Consider the following 24704-nt stretch of genomic DNA (forward strand, 5'->3'; position numbering starts at 1 on the left):
AGGTTCCCTGAGGAGTGATATTTGAGACCTAAGGGATGAGACAGAGTTGGTTATGCAGGACTAAAGGAAGAACACTCAGAAAGAAAGAGCATTCAGGATTGGGGTGGCAGGGGGAGGGGAGGGCAGGCGGGGAAGCAAGCCAAGGGTTCTGAATCGGAAACCTTGCTGTGTTGAAGGATATGACTAAAAGCAGTCAGTGTAGCTGAAGACTGAAGGAGTCAGAGGCTGAGGAATGAAGTGAGGCTGAAGAGGAGGTGGGGGGAAGGGACACACGCACTGCCGGGTGAGCAGAGAATGGCATCTCAGTGTTTCTGAGTGCTCTGCCAATCTCTGAGTTGGGAACGGTCTCCTGGAGAAGGGAAGAGCAACCCACTCCAGGACTCCTGCCTGGAGAATCCCATGGACAGAGGCGCTTGGTACGCTACAGTCCATGAAGTCGCAGAGTTGAACATGACTGAAGCCACGAGGCATGCATGCACATGCCATGGCAAGACGAGACACAACAGACCAGTTGCTAGACACTGTCAATGGTGAGTCAGGCTGTCGCTGGCACCAACCGCCACCTGTTTCCTAAAGGTGTCACTTGCTCCACAGATGAGCAGTAAGCACTGGTCCTGAGAAGGGCTTGTCCCCCAAACAGCTCCCATAGGGCAGCCTGAGACCTCACCTCACTACCCGTGTGGCTCCCTTTCAAGTAGCAGCTTGTGGAGGGCAAGAAGCTTTTCATTAGGCAAATTCAGTGTTGGTGCAAAGACTCATGAGGTAATGCCAGTGAGGGGTCACACTGTGGCAGAGCAGACACAAAGCTGTGTGACCCTGGGCACATGTGCAACTTCTCTGAGCCTCCATTTCTTCACCATATTGTGACAATGAAACAGGAGGACAAGTCTTTGCTCAAACTATCATACAACTGAACTCATTTCACATGCTAGCAAGATCATGCTCAAAATCCTTCAAGCTAGGCGTCACCAGTATACGAACCGAGAATTTTCAGAAGTACAAGCTGGATTTAGAAAAAGCAGAGGAACTAGGGATCAAATGCCAATATCCATTTATGATCAAATGCCAGATCATAGAAAAGACAAGGGAATTCCAGAAAAACATCTACTTCTGCTTCATTGACTATGTTAAACCCTTTGGCTGTATAGATCAAAACATACTGGAAAATTCTTAAAGATGGGAATACGAGACCACCTGACCTGCCTCCTGAGAAACTTGTATGCAGGTCAAGAAGCAACCATTAGAATCGGACATGGAACAATGGACCGATTCCAAATTGGGAAAGGAGTACATCAAGGCTGTGTACTGTCAGCCTGCTTATTTAACTTCTATGCAGAGTACATAATACAAAATGCTGGGCTGGATGATTCACAAGGTGGACTCAAGACTGCCAGGAGAAATAACAACTGCAGATATGCAGATGATAACATGCTAATGGCAGAAAAGGAAGAGAAACCAAGGAGCCTCTGATGTAGGTTAAAAAAAAAAAGAGAGTGAAAAAGCTGGCTCGAACCTCAACAGTCAAAAAATTAAGATCATGGCATCCAGTCCCATCATTCGTGTTGCTTGCTAAGTCACTTCAGTTGTGTCTGACTCTTTGGGACCCCACAGACTGTAGCCCACTAGTCCATGGGATTGGATTGTGGATGGGATTCTGTCCTCTGTCCATGGGATTCTCCAAGCAAGAATACTGGATTGGGTTACCATGACCTCCTCCAGGGTATCTTCCTGACCCAGGGATCGAACACACATCTCTTATGTCTCCTGCATTGGCAGACAGGTTCTTTACCACTGAGCCACCAGGGGTAGACCTTTGGTGCCATCACTTCATGGCAAATAGATGGGAAAAAGTGGAAGCAGTGACAGATTTATTTTCTTGGGCTCCAAAATCACTGCAGACAGTGACTACAGTCACAAAATTAAAAGACGCCTGTTCCTTGGAAGAAAAGCTATGACAAACCCAGAGAGCATATTAAAAAGCACAGACATCACTTGGCTGACAAAGGTTCATATAGTTAAAGTGATGGTTTTTCCAGTAGTCATGTACAGATGTGTGAGTTGGACCATAAAGAAGGCTGAGCACTGAAAAATTGATGCTTTCATACTGTGGTGCTGGAGAAGACTCAAAGAGTTCCTTGGACAGCAAGGAGAGTAAACCAATCATTCCTAAAGGAAATCAACCCTGAAAATTCACTGGAAGGACTGGTGCTGAAGCTGAAGCTCCAGTACTTTGGCCACCTGATGCCAAGAGCCATCTCACTGGAAAAGACCCTGATGCTGGGAAAGACTGTGAGCAAGAGGAGAAGGGATGGCAGAGGATGAGATGGTTAGATAGCATCACTGACTCAAACTCCAGGAGATAGTGCAGGACAGGGAAGCCTGGCGTGCTACAGTCCATGCAGTTGCAAACAGTCGGACACAGCAACTGAACAACAACAAAGGTACTGGAGCAAAGGAGGACAATTAATAGAAACCCAGGATAATACCCCATTTCTGACACTTTGCAAATGGGGAGGATGATGGTATCAAGATGGGATGTGGAAAGGCAGGTTCAGGGAGATAGGATCTGGAAGTGAATCAAGAGTTCTCCTTGAGCACGAGGCATCCGAAGTGTCCAGGAAGCAGTCAGATGTGGGGCCTGGAGGTCAGAAGAGGTCAGTATTGGACACATACGTACAGTGGGGAGTCATCAGCTAACTGAAGGTGTGTAAAGCCCTGGGATGGAGCAACCCACTCCAGTAGTCTTGCCTGGAAAATCCCATGGATGGAGGAGCCTGGTAGGCTGCAGTCCATGGGGTCGCTGAGTCGGACATGACTGAGTGGCTTCACTTTCACTTTTCACTTTCATGCATTGGAGAAGGAAATGGAAACCCACTCCAGTGTTCTTGCCTGGAGAATCCCAGGGACGGCGGACCCTGGTAGGCTGCCGTCTACGGGGTCGCACAGAGTCGGACACGACTGATGTGATTTACCAGCAGCAGCAGAGCCCTGGGAACCAATAAGCGTGCAGAGTGAGAAGCAGGTCTAAGCCACAACTTGAAGAATTCTCCACATTCAGAGGTCCCCAAAAGGAGATGCCAGCAAAGGATCAAATGGCTAGTAGGTAGAAGGGAATTTCAAGAACAGAATGGAAAACTGTGCTAAAAGCTAATCAGGGATCTAGTAAGACAGGATGGGAATGTACTTATTGGAGGCAGAGACACATAGAACTTGAATGACCCTGAGAAACCACACAAGAGTGATGAGAAAAGGTATTAGACCATCAAGGGTAAGGTAACATGAGTAATAAAGAGCTATAGTACATCTAGACATTTTAGAAATTCTAAAAGGGTACAGAGAAAATGGGGGGAGAGACAGACAGGGATATTAGGGTCTAACAAGATATCTGGCTCTTTAATTTTTAATACAGGGCTACCAAAGAACTAGGGGGCTTCCCAGGGGGCTCAGCAGAAAAGAATCCACCTGACAATGCTGGAGATGCCAGATACCCAAGTTTGATCCCTGGGTCAGGAAGATTTTCTGCAGTAGGAAATGGCAACCCACTCCAGTATTCTTGCCTGGAGAATCCCATGGACAGAGGAACCGGGAGGCTACAGTCCATAGGGTCACAAGGAGTCAGACACGACTGTCATGACTGAGCACACACACCAGAGCATTAATTCCCTATTCCTTCAGTTGTTCAGAAAATGTGTATTAAGCACCAGAACATCATCCTTAGGGATCTTTCCAATATGCCAGAGGACAGAGGCAATAAACAAATACCCATTTGCATATTTCAGATGGGGAGAAATGTTTTGAAAACAAGTAAAGCATGTGAAGAGGACACAGAGTAACTGATATTTCAAATGAGTCAGAGGGCCAGCTCGGAGTGGGTGGCTTTGAGAGAGAACTGAATGAAGTGCAGGAGAAGGAATTCTAGACAGGAGGGGTTTGGGAGGTGAGAGGGGATGATGACAGTGTTCTGGGGTAGGGCTAGGGGGTGCAGCTTGTCAGGGAACAGAGAGAGTCTGGTGTGTCCAGGGCACTTCAAGAGACAGGCAGTGCTGGAAGAGACAAAGTAGGAGACAAAGCTGAGAGTTTGAACTGTACACTATTTGGAGGGAATCCACTGAAGATCTTATAAAAGTCTAACACAGAAGGATCGCTGTGACTGTGTCTGAACTTGGAGCGAAAGGTACACAGCTGAGGCTCACTTAGGCAGTGGTTGCAGAATTCCCACAAGATTTGGTGGTGTCTGCACTTGGATTTAGGAGTGTGGGTGGGAGGTTAGGGGCACTTGCGTTTGGAATGGATGCTAATGGCTCACATATGAGATTGGAGAGAAAGGCAGGGATCAAAGACTTCAGTTTCTCAGCGGGGCAACTGAGATGAGAAACAACAGGCATGCAGGGTTAGAAAAGAAATCAAGAACTGGGTTTTGCACGTGTCAAAATTGAGATGGCTGTTTGACAAACAAGTAAAGAGATTAAACAGGCAGCTGCAAACCAAGGGAGAGATAGGAACTGAAGATAAGTCTGTGAAGTCAACATGTCAGTTTAAGGTTTTTGAGGCCCTAGAAGTGAAGATCACGGAGGAGTAAGTTAAGATGGGGAATAGGACAGAGAACAAAGCCCTTGGGGCTGCAAAGTTTGAGGACCAGGAATGGGGAAAGACAGATCCAGCAGAAGAGACAGAAGAAACGAGGGAGTTGTGAGCAGTATCAAGATGGAGAAGCATCACGGAAACCAAGGAAAGAAAGAATTTCAAGAAGGAGGGAGTGGTCGGCCAAGCCCAGGCCTGCTGAGATAAGCACAAGCTCCAGAAGAAAGCACAGGGGCCTCTGTGACTCATGATGAATGAACGATGCTCTGAGATAACATTCCTGGAATAGGGACACTTTTATCAAAGTTGTAAGCAGATACACAGCAATCAAGCTGTTACTGTTCTTGTCTTACTGACAAGGAAACTAAGGCATAGAGGTCAGGTCTCTTGCCCACCATCACACAGCATATAGTACGGCCAGGGTTCTCCAGCTCAGGAACTGCAGGGCAAAGCATAAACTATCAATCATTTTGCTTTGCTGCCTCCCTCAAATCAAAGGCATGATGTCTGAGCGAGATCACAAAATTATATCTGACACTGTATGTCTTGTGGCTAAAAATAGCCACTGCTGACCATTCCTTTCCTCCCTTTAAAATCATGACAATGAATACAGTGGAACTCTTGAGGGTCACTACAATAACGATATGTCATTTTAAAACCAGAACTTTTTAAGATATTGTGAGGACGTGCTTTTAACTGTGTCACGTAAGTCTGTAAATGTTAACTTACTGGTGTTTAATAACAACTCTAGGGGAAACTAAGGCCAGCCTTCTTCCACCAGCACAGAAAATGCTCAGAGTTAATAAACAGGCTCTTTTGGAGATATCGTCATTCTCATGAAAGGCCATGTTAAGGGAAAAATACAAGGACTCTGGAATCAGACAGACAGGATTCAGATTCTGGCTCTGCTCCCTAGTGGAGAGGTGAGTACAGACCTCTTCACATGCAAAAATCAATGTGAATAATTCCTAATTTGCTGGGCAGTCATATTTGATGGCACAATATGGATGAAAACATGGTGTCTTACATATTTAGTAGACTCTTCCTTTCCCTCCTTCCCCTTGGATGTACTCCTGAGCCTTCAAAATTGGTGAGACAGAAGTTGGTTACTTAGCAAAAACCTATATTGGTTTAATTTTTCATCCAAATAGCAGCAAAGAAGAGCCTGGAAAAGTGGTGCTTTAAAATTTCTTTAAAATTTTAAAGAAATTTAAAATGGTTCTTTTAAAGAACCACTTTAAAAGTGGTTCTTTAAAATTTCTTACCTTAAAAAGTTATACAAATGTTGACTTTTATTCCACAATATAATGAAATTATAATATAAAATGTTGTATATTTACCTCCAGCTAAGTAACTTAGCTTTCTCCAGAAATTTTTAAGGACATTAGTTTGAGGAAGATTTCTCAATGAACAGTGGCTTCACTTATACTCTGCCACATGCCACTTACGTGGAATATGAAAACTCTGAACCTATGAAATCTTAGTAAGACTTCAGAATGGTTTCATACACATGGGTCATTACTGGCTACTGACTGCAACCTCTCTACATCCATCTTAACATCTACCCAACAATGTAGCCCAGTTGGTAGCTAAGTGGCTAAGTCACATCAGTCATGTCCGACTCTGTGTGACCCCATAGATGGCAGCCCACCAGGGTTCCCCGTCCCTGGGATTCTCCAGGAAAGAGTACTGGAGTGGGGTGCCATGTTGGTAGACTTGACTCCAAAAACTTTAAACTCTAAATTCTCCAAATGAGAAAAACAGCAACTTTCTGCTACCCTATGTGGAGCCTCCAGGCCACCTATAAGGTAAAAAGATACGGACTATATTCTAAGACAAATTTCTGTAATGGCTATAATAGTAAACATAAATAATGAAAATCTGGAACCAATTTTCAAATAACAAGGTAATAGGATAAACATGACCTTAAGCAAACTGAGATGACAGAAGAGTGATGGTTTTTCATTGTTATTTTCATTTTTTATTTTTCAGGTACATATATATATTTTTTCAGATTATTTTCATTATGGTTTATTATATTGAATATAGTTCCATTGATTTTTATGTCCATTTCTGTGCCAACACCATTCTGTTTTGATTATTATACCTTTGTAGCACTAACGTCTGGAAGGGTTATACCTCCAGTTTTGTTTTTCTTCAGTACTGCTTTGGCAGCTCTGGTTTTTTTGTGGCTCAATATAAGTTTTAGAATTATTTGTTCTAGTTCTGTGAAAAATGTCCTGGGAATTTTGACAGAGGTCATATTAAATCTGTAGAGTGCTATAGGTATTAGGAGCATTTTAACAACGCTACATCCTCTTCCAATCCAAGAGCATGGTATTCCCCTCATTTCTTTGAATCACCTTCAGTGTCCTTTATCAATCTTTTGTAGTTTTCAGCAAAGAGGTCTTTCGACTTCTTTGTTAAGTTTACACCTAGATTTTTCTCTGTGTGTATATGTATGTGTTTGGTGTGATTATAAATGAGATCTTTACTTTTGCTTTCTGATATTTCATTGTCGGGCAAAGAAATGCTACAGGTTTCTATATATTAATTTTGGATCCTGCTACCTTGCTTAATTTATCAGCTCTAATAGTTCCCATGTGGCATATTTAGGCTTCTCTATAAAATACCATGTTATCTGTAAATAATGACAATTTTACCTCTCCGTTCCAATTTGGATACTTTCATTTCTTTTGTTTGTCTGACTGCTGTAGCTAGGACTTCCAATACTATGTTGAATAGAAATGGTGAGAGTGGGTGTCTTTGTCTTATTCATGAATTTGGTAAAAAAGCTTTCAGCTTTCACCTTAAGTATGTGGGTTGTGGGTTTGTAATAAATTGCTTTTATCATGTTGAGAAATGTCCCCTCTATACCCACTTTGGTGAGAGATTTTTATCATGACCGGATGTTGAATTTTATAAAAAAATGTTTGGCCTCTATTGAGATGATCATATGATTTTTGTCTTTTCTTTTGTTAATGTGGTATATCACATTGATTTGTGTATGCTGAACCATCCTTGCTACCCTGGAATGAATCCAACTTGATTATGGTGTATGATCGTTTTTTTTTTGGATTTGGTTTGGTAATATTTTGTTGAGAATTTTCTCATCTATATTCAAAGGTATTTACCTGTCATCATTTTCTTTTTTCATGGAATCTTTGTATGGTTTTGGTATAAGGGTGATGGTGGCTTCACAGATGAATTTGGGAGTATTCCCTTCTCTTTAATCTTCTGGAATAGTTTAAGAAGGACTAGTTTAAGTTCTTCTTTATATGTTTGGTAGAATTCCCCAGTGAAGCGTTCTGGTCTTGACTTTTGTTTGTAGGGAGCTTTATTATTATTATAGATTCTATTTCATTTTTAGTGATTTGTGTGTTCAAAATATCTTTTTTCTTGATTCAGTTTTGACAGGGTATATATTTCTAGAAACTCATCCACTTCTTCTAGGTTGACAAACTGTTAACAGCATTTTCTTCAGATTTTTTGTATTTTGGTGGTATTACCTGTCTTTTCCAGTGAGTCAGTTCTTCACATCAGGTGGCCAAAGCATTGGAGCTTCAGTTTTAGCATCAGTCCTTTCAATGAATACTCAAGATTGATTTCCTTTCAGATTGACTGGTTTCACCTCTGTGTAGTCCAAGGGACTCTCAAGAGCCTTCTCCAACACCATAGCCCCAAAGCATCAATTCTTTGGCACTCAGACTTCTTTATGGTCCAACACTCACATCCATACATGACTACTGGAAAAACCATAACTTTGACTATACAGACCTTGTCAGTAAAGTAATGTCTCTGATTTTTAATATACTGTCTAGGTTGGTCATAGCTTTTCTTCCAAGGAGCAAGCATCTTTTAATTCATGGCTGCAGTCACCCTCTGCAGTGATTTTGGAGTCCAAGAAAATAAAGTGTCATTGTTTCCATTGTTTCCTCATCTATTTCTCATGAAGTGAGGGGACTGGATGCCATAATCTTCATTTTTTGAAAGCTGAGTATCAAGCCAGCTTTTTCACTCTCCTCTTTCACTTTCACCAAGAGACTCTTTAGTTCCTCTCTGCTTTCTGCCATAAGGGTGGTGTCATCTGCATATCTGAGGTTATTGATATTCCTTCTGGCAATCTTGATTCCAGCTTGTGCTTCATCCAGCCTGGCATTTTGCATGATGTACTCTGCATATAAGTTAAATAAGCAAGGTGACAATATACAGTCTTGACATATTCCTTTCCCAATTTGGAACCAATCTGTTGTTCCATGTCCAGTTCTAACTCTTAAACTGCTTCTGCTACATCCTATAGACTTTTGTAAGGTTGTGTTTTCATTGTCACTGAACTTGAAGAATTTTCTTATTTTTTCTTTAATTTCACCATTGATCCACTGGTTTTGCTGAAAAATGTTGTTAAGTCTCGATGCATTTTGTTTTCCTGTTTTTCTTTCTGTGGTTGATTTCTAGTTCCATTCCGTTGTGCTCAGAAATGATGTTTGAAATAATTTCTATCCCCTTAAATTTGTTGAGGCTTGTTTTGTGTCCTAATTTGTGGTCAATCCTAGAGACTATTTCAGGTGCACTTGAAAAGAATGTGTATTCGGTATTTTTTGGATGTACTGTCCTGTATATTAAGTAAGTTAAATTGTGTCATTTGATATCTCTGTTGACTTATTAATTTTGTCTGGTTGATCTGTCCATTGATGTCAGAGCAGTATTAAAGTCTCCAACTCTAACTGTATTTCTGTCAATTTCTCCCTCTATGTCTGTTAGTATTTGTTTTACAAATTTAGGTGCTTTTATGTGCTCTGCTTAAGTCACTCAGTTGTATCCAAATCTTTGTGACCCCATGGACTATAGTCCATGAGGCTCCTCTGTCCATGGGGATTCTCCAGGCAAGAATACTGGAGCGGATTGCCATCACTCCTCCAGGAGATCTTCCCAACTCAGGGATCGAATCTACGTCTCCTGCACTACAGGCAGATTCTTTACCATCTGAGCCACCAGGGAAGCCCAAGAGTACTGGAGTGGGTAATCTATCCCTTCTCCAGGGGAACGTCCCAACCCAGGAATTGAACCGGGGTGTCCTGCAATGCAGGCAGATTCTGTACCACCTGGGCTACCAGGGAAGCCCAGGTGTTTCTAAACTGGGTGTACATATGTTAATGAGTGTAAAATTCTCTTCTTGTATTAATCTTTATTGTTATGTAGGGTCTTTTTTTGGTATTTTTAAATTATTTATTTTAATTAGAGGCTAATTACTTTACAATATTGTGCTGGGTTTTGCCACACATTGAAATGACTCAGTCACAGGTATACATGTGTCCCCCCCATCCCATTTTTGTCTTTCTTTATGGACTTTGTTTTGAAGCCTACTTTGTCTGATATGAGTATTGCTAACCCTATTTTCCTGCAGATTCTATTTGCATGAAGTATCTTTTTCCATCCCCCAACTTTCAATCTATGCGTGTCTTTCAGCCTAAAATGAGTCCTTCATAGGTAGTATATTGTAGGTTCTTGTTTTGTTTTTTTTTTTTTTAAATCCAATATGTAACTCTATGTCTTTTGTTCAGAGCATTTCGTCCAAAGACATTTGAAGTAATTCTTGATAAATATATATTAATTGCCATTTTAAACCTTATTTTCTAGTTGACTTTGTAATTCTTCTTGTTCATTTCTTCTGTTTGTCCTTTTGTGATTTGATGGTTTCCTCCTGAATTATTCTTGAGTTCCTTTGTTATTTATTTTTGTGAATCTACTATATAATTTTGATTTGTGGTTACCTTGGTTTTTAAGTATGGTGATCTGTAACTATAATGACTGGCTTTAGACTATTAGTCATATAAGTTCAAACACATTCTAAAAGATTTTTTTTTACTCCCTTCCCTCCACATTTTGTGATTTTGAGGTCCTATTTGATTTCTTGTTTATCTTTTCTATTAATTGTAGTTATAACTACTTTCACAAAAAAAAAATTCTGATTTTTCTTTTTAATCTATGTACTGGCTCAGCTAAATGATCTTCAGTCATTTTATATATTTGCCTTTCCTATTATGATTTTTCCCTTTCCTATAGATTCTTGCCTCTATTTCTATGCAGGAGATGCTGGAGACATGGGTTTGATCCCTGGGTCAGGAAGATCCCCTGGAGGAGAAAATGGCAACCAGCTCCAGTATTCTTGCCAGGAAAATACCATGGACAGAGGAGCCTGGCAGGCTACAGTCCATGGGGTTGCAAAGAATCAGACATGACTGAGGGACTGAGTACATCCATTCCTGCGTAGGGTGTCCAATATTTTTGGTGCTGGGGCTATTTCTGGTATAAATGCCTGCCACATCTTTCCTCAGAGCATGCTGGGCATTATCCCCTTGATAGGGGGTGTGACTGACATTCTAGTGTCCAGTTCCTGTACTGGATATTGGGCAGTGCCTCCTCTTTGCTTCGTGGCTGTCACAGCCCTCTCAGTTGTGAGGTCTGCTCCACAGCTGTTGGAGCAGAAATCCTGAGGGTCAGGTTCAATAAAGCTCCACTGCCCTTAAATATATAATTTGCCCCTAAGGAGGTGAGCGTTGAAGCAAGTGAGACGAATGTCGTCAGAGTGGACTTATGTGCTTCCCATGCAGGTATCCACAATTTTGCCCAAATTAGCCCAAGGTCACATTCCGTTCTCTGGTATATTCATCCCAGACCTAGTGCTAAGCTGGTGGAGGGGCCAGAGCACTGTGGCTCCAAAAACTAAGGTGACTGAACCGTGGCCTGGGACCTACGTTGCCTCTGTGTCAGGTCTCTTCCTAGATCTGTCCACCCCAGATCTAGCTCCAAGCTTTGGTGTGAAGTGGGGAAACACTCCTACTGAGGAGGAAACTGCGACACACTCCTGCCTGGGACTGTCCACCGAGGACATGGGATTCTGTGATGCCATCAGCCATGTCACACGCGCATGAACAAAGTCCACTGCTGTTCAAACCTGCCCCGACTCTTGGACGGCTAATAAGTTCAGATGTCAGCCCTACCCCCACCCTGTACATGCTTACAAAAGCATAAACCACCAGAGCCGAGCCCCGCTATGAGGTAGCTATCAATAACAATGGAGCTCCACTGATGGACCCATACCCTGCCCTACTCGCACTAAGAATGGACCACACTTCAAGTCCTCCAGGCTGTCACCATGAAGCTAGACCAAGTCTTCTCCCAGGGTCCCTTCGCTGGAGTTTTAGGACTTTAGCATATACTAGCTGCCCCACCTAGCATGCATTTCAGGCTTGGAAATGCAGCGAGGTGGCAGTTCTCAGTGTCAGTGCTGGACTCACTCTGTCCTGACTGCTAGCAGGCCAGCATGTGCATGTTCCTCAAGAGCAGAGTCCCCGCCCCCCCAGCTGCCTATCAGTCCTGGCAGGTGTCCCAGCAGACAGAGGAGTTTCACAAAGCAACCTGCCTGTGCACACACTCTCTCCTTTATAGATCCCTGCCAGGGGAGCTGGTCTCATTATTTTCAGTCCTACTCAGTTCCATGGGGATCTTTCTTGAGCAGCTCTGGTCATTTAAAGAGATCTTCCCCGAGTGTCTGGCTGTTTTTTTGTGAGAATTATTCTATTTGTAGATATAATTTTTGATATGCTTATGTGAAAAGTGAGTTTTGTATCCTTCTATTCTGCCATCTTGATCTCCCCAGTAGTCTTTTAATCAGTTGAACAGACTTTAAAATACTAACCCAGAGAAGCCAAAGGATTTAATTCAGCTATGCTAGTGGATGTGGTTAATCAGTTACATACACAACATGATAAAGAAAATTAAAAAAAAATTTTTTTTATAAAAGAGTATTATTTTCAATTTGTCTTAAGGTAACGCTAGGTGCTCCCTTTCACTGATGCTACACACACTTGTGTGTAGGGCTTCCCTTGTAGCTCAGTCAGTAAAGAATCTGCCTGTAATACAGGAGACCCAGGTTCGATTCCTGGGTTGGGAAGATCCCCTGGAGAAGGAAATGGCAACCCACTCCAATATTCTTGCCTGGAGAATCCCACGGACAGAGGAGCCTGGTAGGTTCCCAGTCCATGGGGTTGCAAGAGTCGGACACGACTTAGCAACTACACCACCACCACCAACCACCACATACACTTGTAAGTATGTTATTTGGAAGTCCCTAGATGTTATAAACATGCTTTACCCTGAGCAACAGGTAAAGTCACAGAAATCTTGCTTTCATTACTTTTTCATCAAAATCTCCTTGATAAACTCTCCCCCTCCCAAGTCTCTCTCTTGCAAGGCAAGGGTGGGCAGTCTTTGTGTTTGAGATCCTGACCCACAGCAGAGTGGGCGGTTGGAGAGGAAACAATAACATTTGCTCTCAGAAGCTACTTTCAAAAGGAGTAGATTATTTTTAACAACTCATGAGGGCTAACTGGTAAATAAAGAGTTAGGGAACTTCAATTCACCAAATATTATCCTCAGACTGTCAGCTCTAAAAGGACAAGGCCGCTGTCTTTGTCCTTTCGTCAACTTGCTAGCGTGTGAAGACACTACGGAGCATGCACTTCTTCATCCCATGCCAGCAAATTACCAAAAGGACAAGAAAGACATGGATCTTGTCCTTCTAGAGCTGACAGTCCGAGGGGAATGGTAAGGAGAGTGCCATTAAATATAAAGGACGGACATCTTACCCAGGCTGGATGGGAGAGTGGGAGGAGCCATTAAAGGCCTCTTGGAGGCAGGAACATTACCTAAAGGATGAGGAGGCATCAATAAATAAAACAAACAAATATACCTGGGCCAGGCTAGGCAGCAGACAAACCAGTCAAAGGCATCAGACCTGAATTCCAGACGTGCCTGCACAACAACCAGGATCCGACCTTGAGCAAGCCATCTGACCTTTCCAGTTTCCTTTCCCTCATCTATGATATGGAATGGTTAGATTGTGTCAGTTGACCTTAACCCTTGCAGTGCGTCAGAAATCGTCTGGGAGCTTTCTAAAAATCCTGGATCCTGGATCCCCCACAAAATGTGGTTTTGATTTTGCAACAGCTTTCCAGGTGATCCTTACCTGCAGTCCAGGCTGAGAACCACTGGGTGAGATGAGCCCTCAAGCCTGCGGTTCTCAACCCTTAGTGCACCGTCACATCCTCCCAGTGTAGCCTGCGTTCCCAGAAATTAAGCAAGACTCTCCGGGGTGGGAGCCTGGCATCAGCATTTTTGAAGGTTCCCAGGGTGATTCCCCGGTGTAGCTCAGGTTGAGAACCACTGTTCTAGGCCTTCTCGCAACTTCAGTTTCCGATATGGCCAGTGAAAGATGGAAAAGGGAAGGAAAGAAAAGCCCATTTCTCCCATAAGAATAAGACTTTTTGTGTTAAATTAAAAAAAAGAACTGAGTGTCAAAAGCTACCAATAGATTTTATACAGAGTTGTACCCCACAGTAAGGTTGATTTTGGATATGTGTATAATTCACATTGATGCATGACAGGTAGACAACGTCCATCCCAAAATGCTCTCAGTTCTAAATTCAAAATTCCATGAACTGCGTCTTTAAAATGACTCCATGGTGTGTTCTCTGCAATACTCTGAATCTGATTTGCATGGTTGACTGTAATATGAACATTACATTCCCTACCCCCAAGGTTACTTAAATCCACTTATTAGGCAATGCTGAACTAAACAAACAGTAATTAGAAACGCTCCAGACTACCTTTTAAATCTGTTGCTAAATTATATTTTGCCTGCACCAAGCTCATACACACAGCATGTCTACAAGCGTCATGAAACCAAAGTCTCAGAAATATTTACATTAATAAGAGCATAAGCTACCTCTGGGCCCTCACGTGGGATTCTTCAGGGATGTAAGGGCTACTTCAGATGAAGGCTGTTCATTACTGTTATTTCCCACATCTGGGTAAATAAAGCACTGCCCACATGTGGTTAGAAATCCCAGGAGAAAATGAACTCTCTGGAGGTCTGGAAATGAAGAGCACTTCTGATAGACTGCCTCATTTCCTGAAATGAGTCAGAAATGAAAGTAATTCTTCAGAAAAGAACATCTGCATGGTGGCACAGCTTATAAAATAACACCAGATGATACCTGTGGCCAGGAGGCTGGGTCTGGGGACAGAGAGAGGGCCTACAGAACAGGGCTGGGGCCCCTGCTCTGCACTTAATCTTGGAGCTGCTGCTGTTAGCTTGGAGGGTCTGCAAATCCAATGAGCGACTGGTCATCCTGGTCTCAGCTGTAAATCTTGATTAGCAGCAAGACTGTTCGCATTCCATTAGAAAGCTGGCCCCTGTCCAAAGGGTCGGAGCAGCCAGAAAGGATTCATGTGTCATTGCGGACACAGAAATAGCAATTCTTGCAAGAAAAATGGTTTTGCTTAACTAGAAATAGCCTATGACTGTTGAGCTGGGAGAGCCTTTCCCCCTGAGGAGGAAGGACCACTGTACAGAGATGATCCAAGGCCACCCAGAGAAGGTCCTCCCTTCACATTATGCAGGAAGAAGAGGTATTAGCATAAGGTCAGGGACTGGAGGGTGAGAAAGACAAGCACCTTTCACAATAACAATCCCAGTAAAAACCAAGAAACAGGAAGGTGATAAACATTGGCTGTTGTCACCAAAATCGGGCGCCAGTTATTTTTATTAAGTGAACTGTTACTATTCTTTCCACAATGCGTATTTAAAAGAACCCCATTGTTTATAAAGGGGGGGGGGTGGGGCGTGGTGGCTGGGGAGGTTGGAAACAACCTGAGTGCCTATTAATAAATGACTAGTTAAATTAAAATCTGGTATGCACACAACAGAATATTGGATAGCCACTTAAAAGAAGGCGAATTCAGAGCATGTGACATAATATGTACTCTGGATGATACATTAGGGCCGAGAAAAAAATGCTCCTGGACTCCATATAGTAAACATGTATTGGTGTAAATGTTTTTAAAGAAGCTGCCTTAGAGTAGGAGGAGGGGGCTAGGAGGGTGTCATTCTTCCTTTTACAACCTCAATACAGTCTGAGTTATCTTTTCATGTACCTACCACCCCAACGCTTTTAAATAACAGGCATTAACTAGGAAGGCTATTTTTGGTTTTCTCTTTGTACTAGTCTCTAAGTAATTTAAAACAAATGAATGCTATTTTAAATAGATATCATGGGCTGAACTGTGTCTCCTCAAAATTCATCTGTAGAAGCCCTAATTCCTGATACCTCAGAATGTGACTCTATTTGGAAACAGGCCTCTAAAGAGATGATGAAGTTAAAACGACATTGCTAGGGTGGGCCCTACTCCAATCTGATCGGTGTCCTTAAAAAAAGAGGAAATATGGGTACGGAAAGACCTTGGGAATGTTCACACACACAGGAAGGACCATGTGAGGACACAGTGAGAAGATGAGGTCTGCAGGTCAAGGAGAGAGGCCCCAGAAGAAACCAAATCTGTGACACCCTGACCTTGGACTTCACAGGCTACAGAACTGTGAGAAAATAAATGCTAGTGTTCAACCCTCCCAGTCTGGTATTTTGTAGGGAAGTCCTAGTACACTAACACAGTACAAGTAGACCTAATTTTATCACACTTCATTTACTGCACTTTGCAGATTTTTTTTTTTTTTTTTTTTTAATTGAGGGTCTGGGGGAATCCTGTATTGAGCAAGTCTATTGGTACCATTTTTCCAAAACAGCATTTGGTACTTCATGTTTCTGTGTCACATTTTGCTAATTCTCACATTTCAAACTTTTTCACTGTTGTCATATTTGTTACAGCAATCTGGGATCAGTGATCTTTGACATTATTATTGTAATTGTTTTGGGGCACCATGAACTGCACCCACATAAGACAACAAATGATACATACTGTGTATGTTCTGACTGCTCCATTGACCAGCTGTTCCCCATCCTGCTACTTTGCCCTGGGTCTCCTTATTCCCTGAGATACTTACCACAATATTGAAACTAGGCTAATTAATAACCCTACAAGGGCCTCTTAAGTATTCAAGTGAAAGGAAGAGTCAAGGGATGTGGCAAACTCCATTGCTGGGTTATTTTAAGAAACTGCCACAAGAAACCACCACCCTGATCAAAAGGCAACCATCAACATCAAGGCAAGACCTTCCATCAGCAAAAAGATGCTAACTTTCTGATAGTGAAAATCAGATGACTTTCTGACTTTTAGGTAATGGTTAGTATTTTTTAGCAATAAAATAGTTTTAAATGAAGTTATACACATTGTTTATAGGAAACAATGCTATTATATACTTAATAGACTACAGAATAGTGTAAAATTTTATATGCAGTGGGAAATCAAAAAATGTGTGACTTGCTTTATCACAGTATTCACTTTATTGTGATGTTTGCTTTGTTGCATTCTTTGCTTCACATGGTCTGGAACTGAGCCCACAATATCTCCCAGGAATACTTGTATATACACAAATAGATGGATGCAATTTAGACTAACGTAAAATGGAGAGAGGTACCCACAAGTCTTCAGTGGTCAAAACCCCACCATGTCTGCAATGATGTAGATGGCCTCATCTGACATGTGAAGAAACTGAGGCTCACTGTGCTTCTGACCAAATCAGGGTGACCCCGTTTAGTGACTTGAGCCAGGACTAACAGGTTTCCGACCTCAGTCAGGACTCAGACCATCTATGTCATTTATCTTTTACGATATTTTTAACAACTCCCATAACTCAAAGGACTACCTCAAAGTTCAAGATATTTTACTAGTGTCTTTTAAAGGCTTAGCTTATATTCAACAGGCTTTCTTCTTGCGCTGATAACTAATGAAGAAGAAGGTGTAACCATAATACTATTAATCAATTAAAAAAATAAAAGATGTGGTATCTGGGTTTCTAAAAAAAAAAGTCCAGAGAAACAGCCATATGACATATTTAGGCGCCCATCTAATTTTTTATACTTTAATACATGTGGTCTCAGGTCACAATGCAATATATTTTATTAAAAGTATGATATTCCAAGACTAAAATTTATGAAATTTTATATATTTTTATAGATTAATCAATCCTTCCTTTAAAAACTAGAGTTTAGTAATCAAAGATAAGCTGAAACAGACTTTACTTATAGATTCCATAACCCAGAAGTAGGCTGAGATTCAGGCACATGAAAAGAAGATCAAAACTTGAAGGCAGATATCTGGTACAATCAGTGGAGGTCTCATTCAGAGGAAGGCAGACTCACTGTTGCTTTGACTGGTTAGGGAAAGTTTCACCAAGGGCAAGAGTTGGAAACCAATTTGGGATTAGCCATGTAGAGGCTAAGGAGAGGTAACGTGTCCAGGTCTGCCTGGGCACTGAGTATAAAATTTTGAACCAAGAACTGTGTACCTAAGATCCTAACAGAGTGCTTGGCACACAGGGGTTTGCCTACGTGGGGGCAGTGGGGAAAAGACACAGTATCTCACCCCAGGGTCTGTGAGGCAGGTCCTGTAAGGAGGTTGTGGGATATAAAGGAAAAGAAGTTGGGGCCAACCTGTGGACTGATTAAAGTCTGGGGAGGCTTTAAAGGTGTTTCTAAAAGAGAATATTAAAGAACACAGATGGGACCAGCACTGATGTACAGACTGGACCACAGGTGGTAGGGAAATGACAGGAATCAATCAATGGGTTACTCAAAGGAGATAATCAGGTGACCTCCTGGGAACTGTCTCAGCTTCCTAATCTATAAAATGGGCATCACACTACCCTATCTCCATACCTATGCCTGTGAACACTAAAGTGGGCACAACACATGGCCTGACAGTAAGCACTTAAGAAAATGCAATTGCTGTTATCATCATGAGTATTCCATGCTAGAAGCCAGACAAAGAAATGAGTGAGAGAAAAGTGCCATGTGCAGAAACAGGGTATGTCTCCTTGGATTCTCAAGTCCCTTAAACAGACGATGGATATGGCTATTTTGGAAGTGCAGTGTACAGTATTCATTCCTCATTTCTCAAGAACTTAATATATCAAATACAGGAGACCTAACACAGGAAAATCAGATGTCTGAAATGATCTTTAAAAGTCAAGATACTCCAAAATCAATTTTTAAGTTGGTTTTGTATAAAAGTAATTATACAGGTTAAGGCTAATCAGTTTTCAAACACTAAATTAACAGTTCAGTTCAGTTCAGTCGCTAAGTTGTGTCCAATTCTTCACGACCGCATGGACTGCAGCACACCAGGCCTCTCTGTCCATCACCAACTCCCGGAGTCCGCCCAAACTCATATCCATTGAGTTGGTGATACCATCCAGCCATCTCATCCTCTGTCGTCCCCTTCTCCTCCTGCCCTCGATCTTTCCCAACATCAGGATCTTTTCAAATGAATCAGCTCTTCGCATCAGGTGGCCGAAGTATTGGAGTTTCAGCTTCAACATCAGTCCTACCAATGAACACCCAGGACGGATTTCCTTTATGATGGACTGGTTGGATCTCCTTGCAGTCCAAATGACTCTCAAGAGTCTTCTCTAACACCACAGTTCAAAAGCTTCAATTCTTCTGCACTCAGCTTTCTTTATAGTACAACTCTCACATCCATACATGACCACTGGAAAAACCATAGCTTTGACTAGACGGACCTTTGTCAGCAAAGTAATGTCTCTGCTTTTGAATATGCTGTCTAGTTTTGTCATAGCTTTTCTTCCAAGGAGCAAGCATCTTTTAATCTCATGGCTGCAATCACCATCTGCAGTGATTTTGGAGGCCCCCAAAATAAAGTCAGCCACTGTTTCCCCACCTATTTGCCATGAAGTGATGGGACCAGATGCCATGATCTTAGTTTTCTGAATGTTGAGCTTTAAGCCAACTTTTTCACTCCCCTCTTTCACTTTCATCAAGAGACTCTTTAGTTCTTCTTCACTTTCTGCAATAAGGGTGGTGTTATCTGCATATCTGAGATTATAGCTATTTCTCCCGGCAATCTTGATTCCAGCTTGTGCTTCATCCATTCCAGCATTTCTCATGATGTACTCTGCATATAAGTTAAATAAGCAGGGTGACAATATAAAGCCTTGACGTACTCCTTTTCCTATTTGGAACCAGTCTGTTGTTCCATGTCCAGTTCTAACTGTTGCTTCCTGACCTGCATACAGGTTTCTCAAGAGGCAGTCAGGTGGTCTGGTATTTCCATCTCTTTCAGAATTTTCCACAGTTTTTTGTGATCCACACAGTCAAAGGCTTTGGCATAGTCAATAAAGCAGAAATAGATGTTTTTCTGGAACTCTCTTGCTTTTTCCATGATCCAGCAGATACTGGCAATTTGATCTCTGGTTCCTCTGCCTTTTCTAAAACCAGCTTGAACATCTGGAAGTTCACAGTTGACATATTGTTGAAGCCTGGCTTGGAGAATTTTGAGCATTACTTTACTAGCATGTGAGATGACTGCAATTGTACGGCAGTTAGAGCATTCTTTGGCATTGCCTTTCTTTGGGATTGGAATGAAAAATTAACAGACTTAGCTATAAATCCAGAATAAATATTTTCATAATGAAAATGCCAATGCCTTTTTAATTAAGGATGGAAGAGACAACATAAAAGACTTCAGATAAACAAAGAATTGTTCTTTTCTCTCATAAATTAAAGGACCTGATAACTAAATAATTTTGAGATACTGATTACCAGAAATTGTTTAGAATCTAAACTACAGAATTTTCCAACTGCATAATAATTTTCACCTCATATTGGGGCTGACAGCCTCAGACCAAATTTGGTGCTCTGGCTTTTTAAGATCGTTTTCTGGACCACAGCTCTATAGTCCATGGGGTAGCAAAGAGTCAGACATGACTGAGCGACCTTCACTTTCACAGCTCTATATTTTGAGTCAATAGGTAGATGAAATTCTACTGAAGATAGTAGCATTTAGTCCAATACAACACAATGTGAACTTTTTTTTTTGGTCAAGTTGACCTTAGAGGGAAGAGTTATTACACATAAAAAAATATGCCCACATTTACATAAATATGGTTCGCTGGTGCCTTAGACAATGGTAAAGAATCGGCCTGCAATGCAGGAGACCCAGGTTCTATCCCTGGGTTGGGAAGATCCCCTGAAGAAGGGCATGGTAATCCAAAGAAGTATTTTTGTCTGCAGAATTTCAGGGACAGAGGAGTCTGGTGAGCTACAGCCATAGGGTTGGAAAAGAGTTGGACACAATTTAGCAACTAAATAACAACATATATATTCAATACTAAAAATGAGTAAAATCTTGGAAGAAAACAGCAGAGAACAAAATCAGGAATTTAGGAGTGGGAAGAAGAAAGGGTTCTTGTAAACAGAAAAACAAAGGCTTAGACAACATGGTCAGGTAATGGGGCGACCACCAGATAAATCAAGAGAACGAGTTCAATTTCTCTTCTTTGTCCACCCAACTGATCTCCTTTAGAATGTGTAACTTCTCTAAGCCCTTGACTCTTCATCTGTGTCTGAACAGGGCAATACTGCACCATATCCAAAAGTCTCTTGTAGCTTGGATAACAGACCGGAAGTTTTCTGTCCAGATGATAAACAGATGCTTTTTTTTTAATAGGCTATTTTTATTGCACAGTGGGTTTCAAGTGTACTCGTCTAGAGTTTCACAGAAGAGAGCCAAGCTTGTCAGCATATACAAAGAGCACAGCCGTGAAGCCTGATCCAAACCAAAGCCTCTGAAATGAGTACAAACAGCCAGACAGTCCAAATGTTCCCTGTGCAATGTCCACTTCGGCCATGATCCCTCTGCCTCTGCACTCCCATGCTCCTCCCAGTGAGATAACACTCTTCACTCAACCCCAGTGCTTCACACAATCCTGCCGAGTGCAATAAGACATACGTTCATTAAAAAGCTGGTAGAGTTCACCAGGTGCAATAGGCAATGAAAATGTTAGGTCACCATTCTCTACCTTGAGAATGGCACAGTGATTGACAACAACCAGAGATCTAACAGAACACGCTTATGACCCTGTCACAAGCAGTAGTCCAGTAGTTCTCCTCTTCAAAATCTTCATAAGATAATCTGAAATGTGAACAAATACTTATACCTACACTTATGTCACAGTATTACTCATAACAGTAAAATAATCTGCCACACCTTAGAGATACAATAATCAAGGGATGATTGTGTAAATGGTACCTCAACTTACCACTGAAAGAGGAGAGTGAAAAAGTTGGCTTAAAGCTCAACATTCATAAAACAAAGATCATGGCATCTGGTCCCATCACTTCATGGCAAATAGATGGAGAAACAGTGGAAACAGTAGCTGACTTTATTTTTGGAGGCTCCAAAATCACTGCAGATGGTGACTGCAGCCATGAAATTAAAAGACACTTGCTCCTTGGAAGGAAAGCTATGACCAACCTAGACAGCATATTAAAAAGCAGAGACATTACTTTGTCAACAAAGGTCCATCTAGTCAAGGCTATGGTTTTTCCAGTAGTTATGTATGGATGTGAGAGTTGAACTATAAAGAAAGCTGAGCACCGAAGAATTGATGAACTTTGAACTGTGGTGTTGGAGAAGACCCTTGAGAGTCCCTTGGACAGCAAGGAGATCAAACCAGTCCATCCTAAAAGAAATCAGTCCTAAGTATTCATTGGAAGGACTAATATTGAAGCTGAAACTCCAATACTTCAGCCACCTGATGCGAAGAGCTGACTCATTTGAAAAGATCCTGATGCTGGGAAAGACTGAAGGCAGGAGGATAAGGGAATGACAGAGGATGAGATGGTTGGTAGCATCACCAACTCAACAGGCATGAGTTTCAGTAAACTCCAGGAGTTGGTGATGGACAGGGAGGCCTTGAGTGCTGTAGTCCATGGGGTCACAAAGAGTCGGATACGACTGAGCGACTGATCTGAACTGAACCTCAACTTGTAAACTCTCCTCCACAGCCCCATGCTTAACCTCTACAATAATCAAACTGCTGGCTGGTAGACAACCTCTTCAGTAGACTTAAGATCCAGGAGGCAAAAATTGTTTTGTTCACAGCTTCACCCATAAAGTCTACCTCACAGTGAGCACAGTAACTATTTGTGACATGCTTGCTAGCAAAGGTTTCTACATCAATTCTGCCTTGTGGAGTATCTTGCAGCTATTAAATGTGTTTAGGGAAGCATTTTTTAATATAAGTAATGCTGATGATGAAAAGATCCTAAAACACAAGAGCAGTGAATGTATATAATGCCACTGAATCATACATCTGAAATTGGGTATGTGTGCTCAGTCGCTAAGTCTTGTCCGACTCTTTGAGACCCCATGGACTGTAGCCCACCAGGCTCCTTTGTTCATCGGATTTTCCAGGCAAGAATACTGGAGTGGGTAGCCATTCCCTTCTCCAAGGGATCTTCCCGACCCAGAGATCGAACCTGCATCTCCTCCATTGGCAGGCGGGTTCTTTATGAGCTACCTAGGAAGCCTGAAATTGGATAAAAAGGTTAATTTTATGTATTGTATACTTTGCCACAGTGAAAAATAAATATTAGGAAATGCTTATGAGGCAAGTTAAGTGAAAGACAGGATACTGTGTGTCTAAACTCTATATAAAATTCTGTGTTTTAAAAAAACTGGAGAGAAGTACATAAAGGTGCTCATGTTTGGTTTATCTTTGAGCAGTAACATTATGGGTGATTTTTGTTTTGTTTACAATTTTCTGTTTTTTTTCCCCAAAATATCTACAATGGTCCACTTACAGTTGCCCCCTGGTCTCTGCGGGTGACTGGTTCCAGAATCCCCTGAAGTTACCCAAATCTAGGATTCCCAAGTCCCTCATATAAAATGGTGAAATATTTGCATACAACTTCCACATATCCTCCTATATGCTTTAAGTCATCTCTAGAATACTTTGCTTTGCCAACAAAGGTCCGTCTAGTCAAGGCTATGGTTTTTCCAGTGGTCATGTATGGATGTGAGAGTTGGACTGTGAAGAAAGCTGAGCGCCGAAGAATTGATGCTTTTGAACTGTGGTATTGGAGAAGACTCTTGAGAGTCCCTTGGATTGCAAGGAGATCCAAACAGTCCATTCTAAAGGAGATCAGCCCTGGGTGTTCTTTGGAAGGAATGATGCTGAAGCTGAAACTCCAGTATTTTGGCCACCTCATGTGAAGAGTTGACTCATTGGAAAAGACTCTGATGCTGGGAGGGGCTGGGGGCAGGAGGAGAAGGGGATGACAGAGGATGAGATGGCTGGATGGCATCACCGACTCGATGGATGTGAGTTTGAGTGAGCTCCGGGAGATGGTGATGGACAGGAAGGCCTGGCGTGCTGCGATTCATGGGGTCACAAAGAGTCAGACACGACTGAGCGACTGAACTGAACTGAAGACTACTTATAATACTTAATGCAGTGTGCTGCTAAGCTGCTAGTGCTGCTAAGTCGCTTCAGTTGTGTCCAACTCTGTGCGACCCCATGGAGTGCAGCCTACCAGGTTCCTCCGTCCATGGGATTTTCCAGGCAAAGAGTACTGGAGTGGGTTGCCATTGCCTTCTCCTAATGCAGTGTAGATACTAAGTAAACAGTTGTTGGCTTGTGGCAAATTCAAGTTCTGCTTTCTGGAACTTTCTGGAAATGTTTTTTGGAATATATTTGATCCACAGTTGATTGAATTTGTGGATGCAGAGCCTGTGGATATAGAGGGCTGACTGTATAACACTCACGATCAGAAAAATATGTGATATGGCAGCTGTTGGGGATAGGAAGGTTTGGATATCAACAGGTTTCGTCTGGATGGGAACCATTCACCTTGCTATGATCCTTGATGTGCTTGTATGCTGCATACCATCTGTGCTTGCCTACACTGTGAAGACAACCCAAAAGGCATGCAAACAGGATTAAAATTTTTAACTTTATTATACTGAAATGTCTTTTTCTTCTTGCTATGCTAGAAAGCACATATTACAAATTTTCTTCTCCCTAAGTATATTTTGTCCTGGCTGAGAAATAGCAACAGATGATTGTTTTTGGACATTCAAGTGCCAAACTGGATCAAATGCACTGTTGTTCTCAGAGGTGAAATCTTTCTGGACCGGGGATGGGCCAGTCTGGAACGCCTCATAGAGAATGAGGCATCTAGAAGGCCTCAGTAAACATGAGATTCATCACATTTACAGATAAATTAGAAGCAAGGCCTCTGGAGTTGCACTAACTCAGGACTGAAGTTAACATATAACAAAGACCTAGGACTGCCACCTGT

The 24704-nt window shown here is 42.0% G+C and overlaps 1 protein-coding gene across 3 annotated transcripts in view; it reads right to left on the bottom strand.

Annotated features, from left to right (window-relative positions):
• ANO6 (anoctamin 6) overlaps nt 1–24704 on the bottom strand; it is a 236144-nt gene that overhangs the window by 168045 nt on the left and 43395 nt on the right. For 2 of the 3 annotated variants that reach the window (XM_061416382.1, XM_061416384.1), the window contains exon 2: nt 13230–13289. The exons of the other annotated variant lie outside the window; for it this stretch is intronic. In XM_061416382.1, coding sequence (XP_061272366.1) covers nt 13230–13289 — 60 coding nt within the window. The remainder of the gene's footprint in view (nt 1–13229; nt 13290–24704) is intronic. 3 annotated transcript variants of the gene reach the window in all.

Source organism: Bos javanicus, chromosome 5, assembly GCF_032452875.1.
Source record: "Bos javanicus breed banteng chromosome 5, ARS-OSU_banteng_1.0, whole genome shotgun sequence".
In the NCBI taxonomy this organism is placed as follows: Eukaryota; Metazoa; Chordata; class Mammalia; order Artiodactyla; family Bovidae; genus Bos; species Bos javanicus.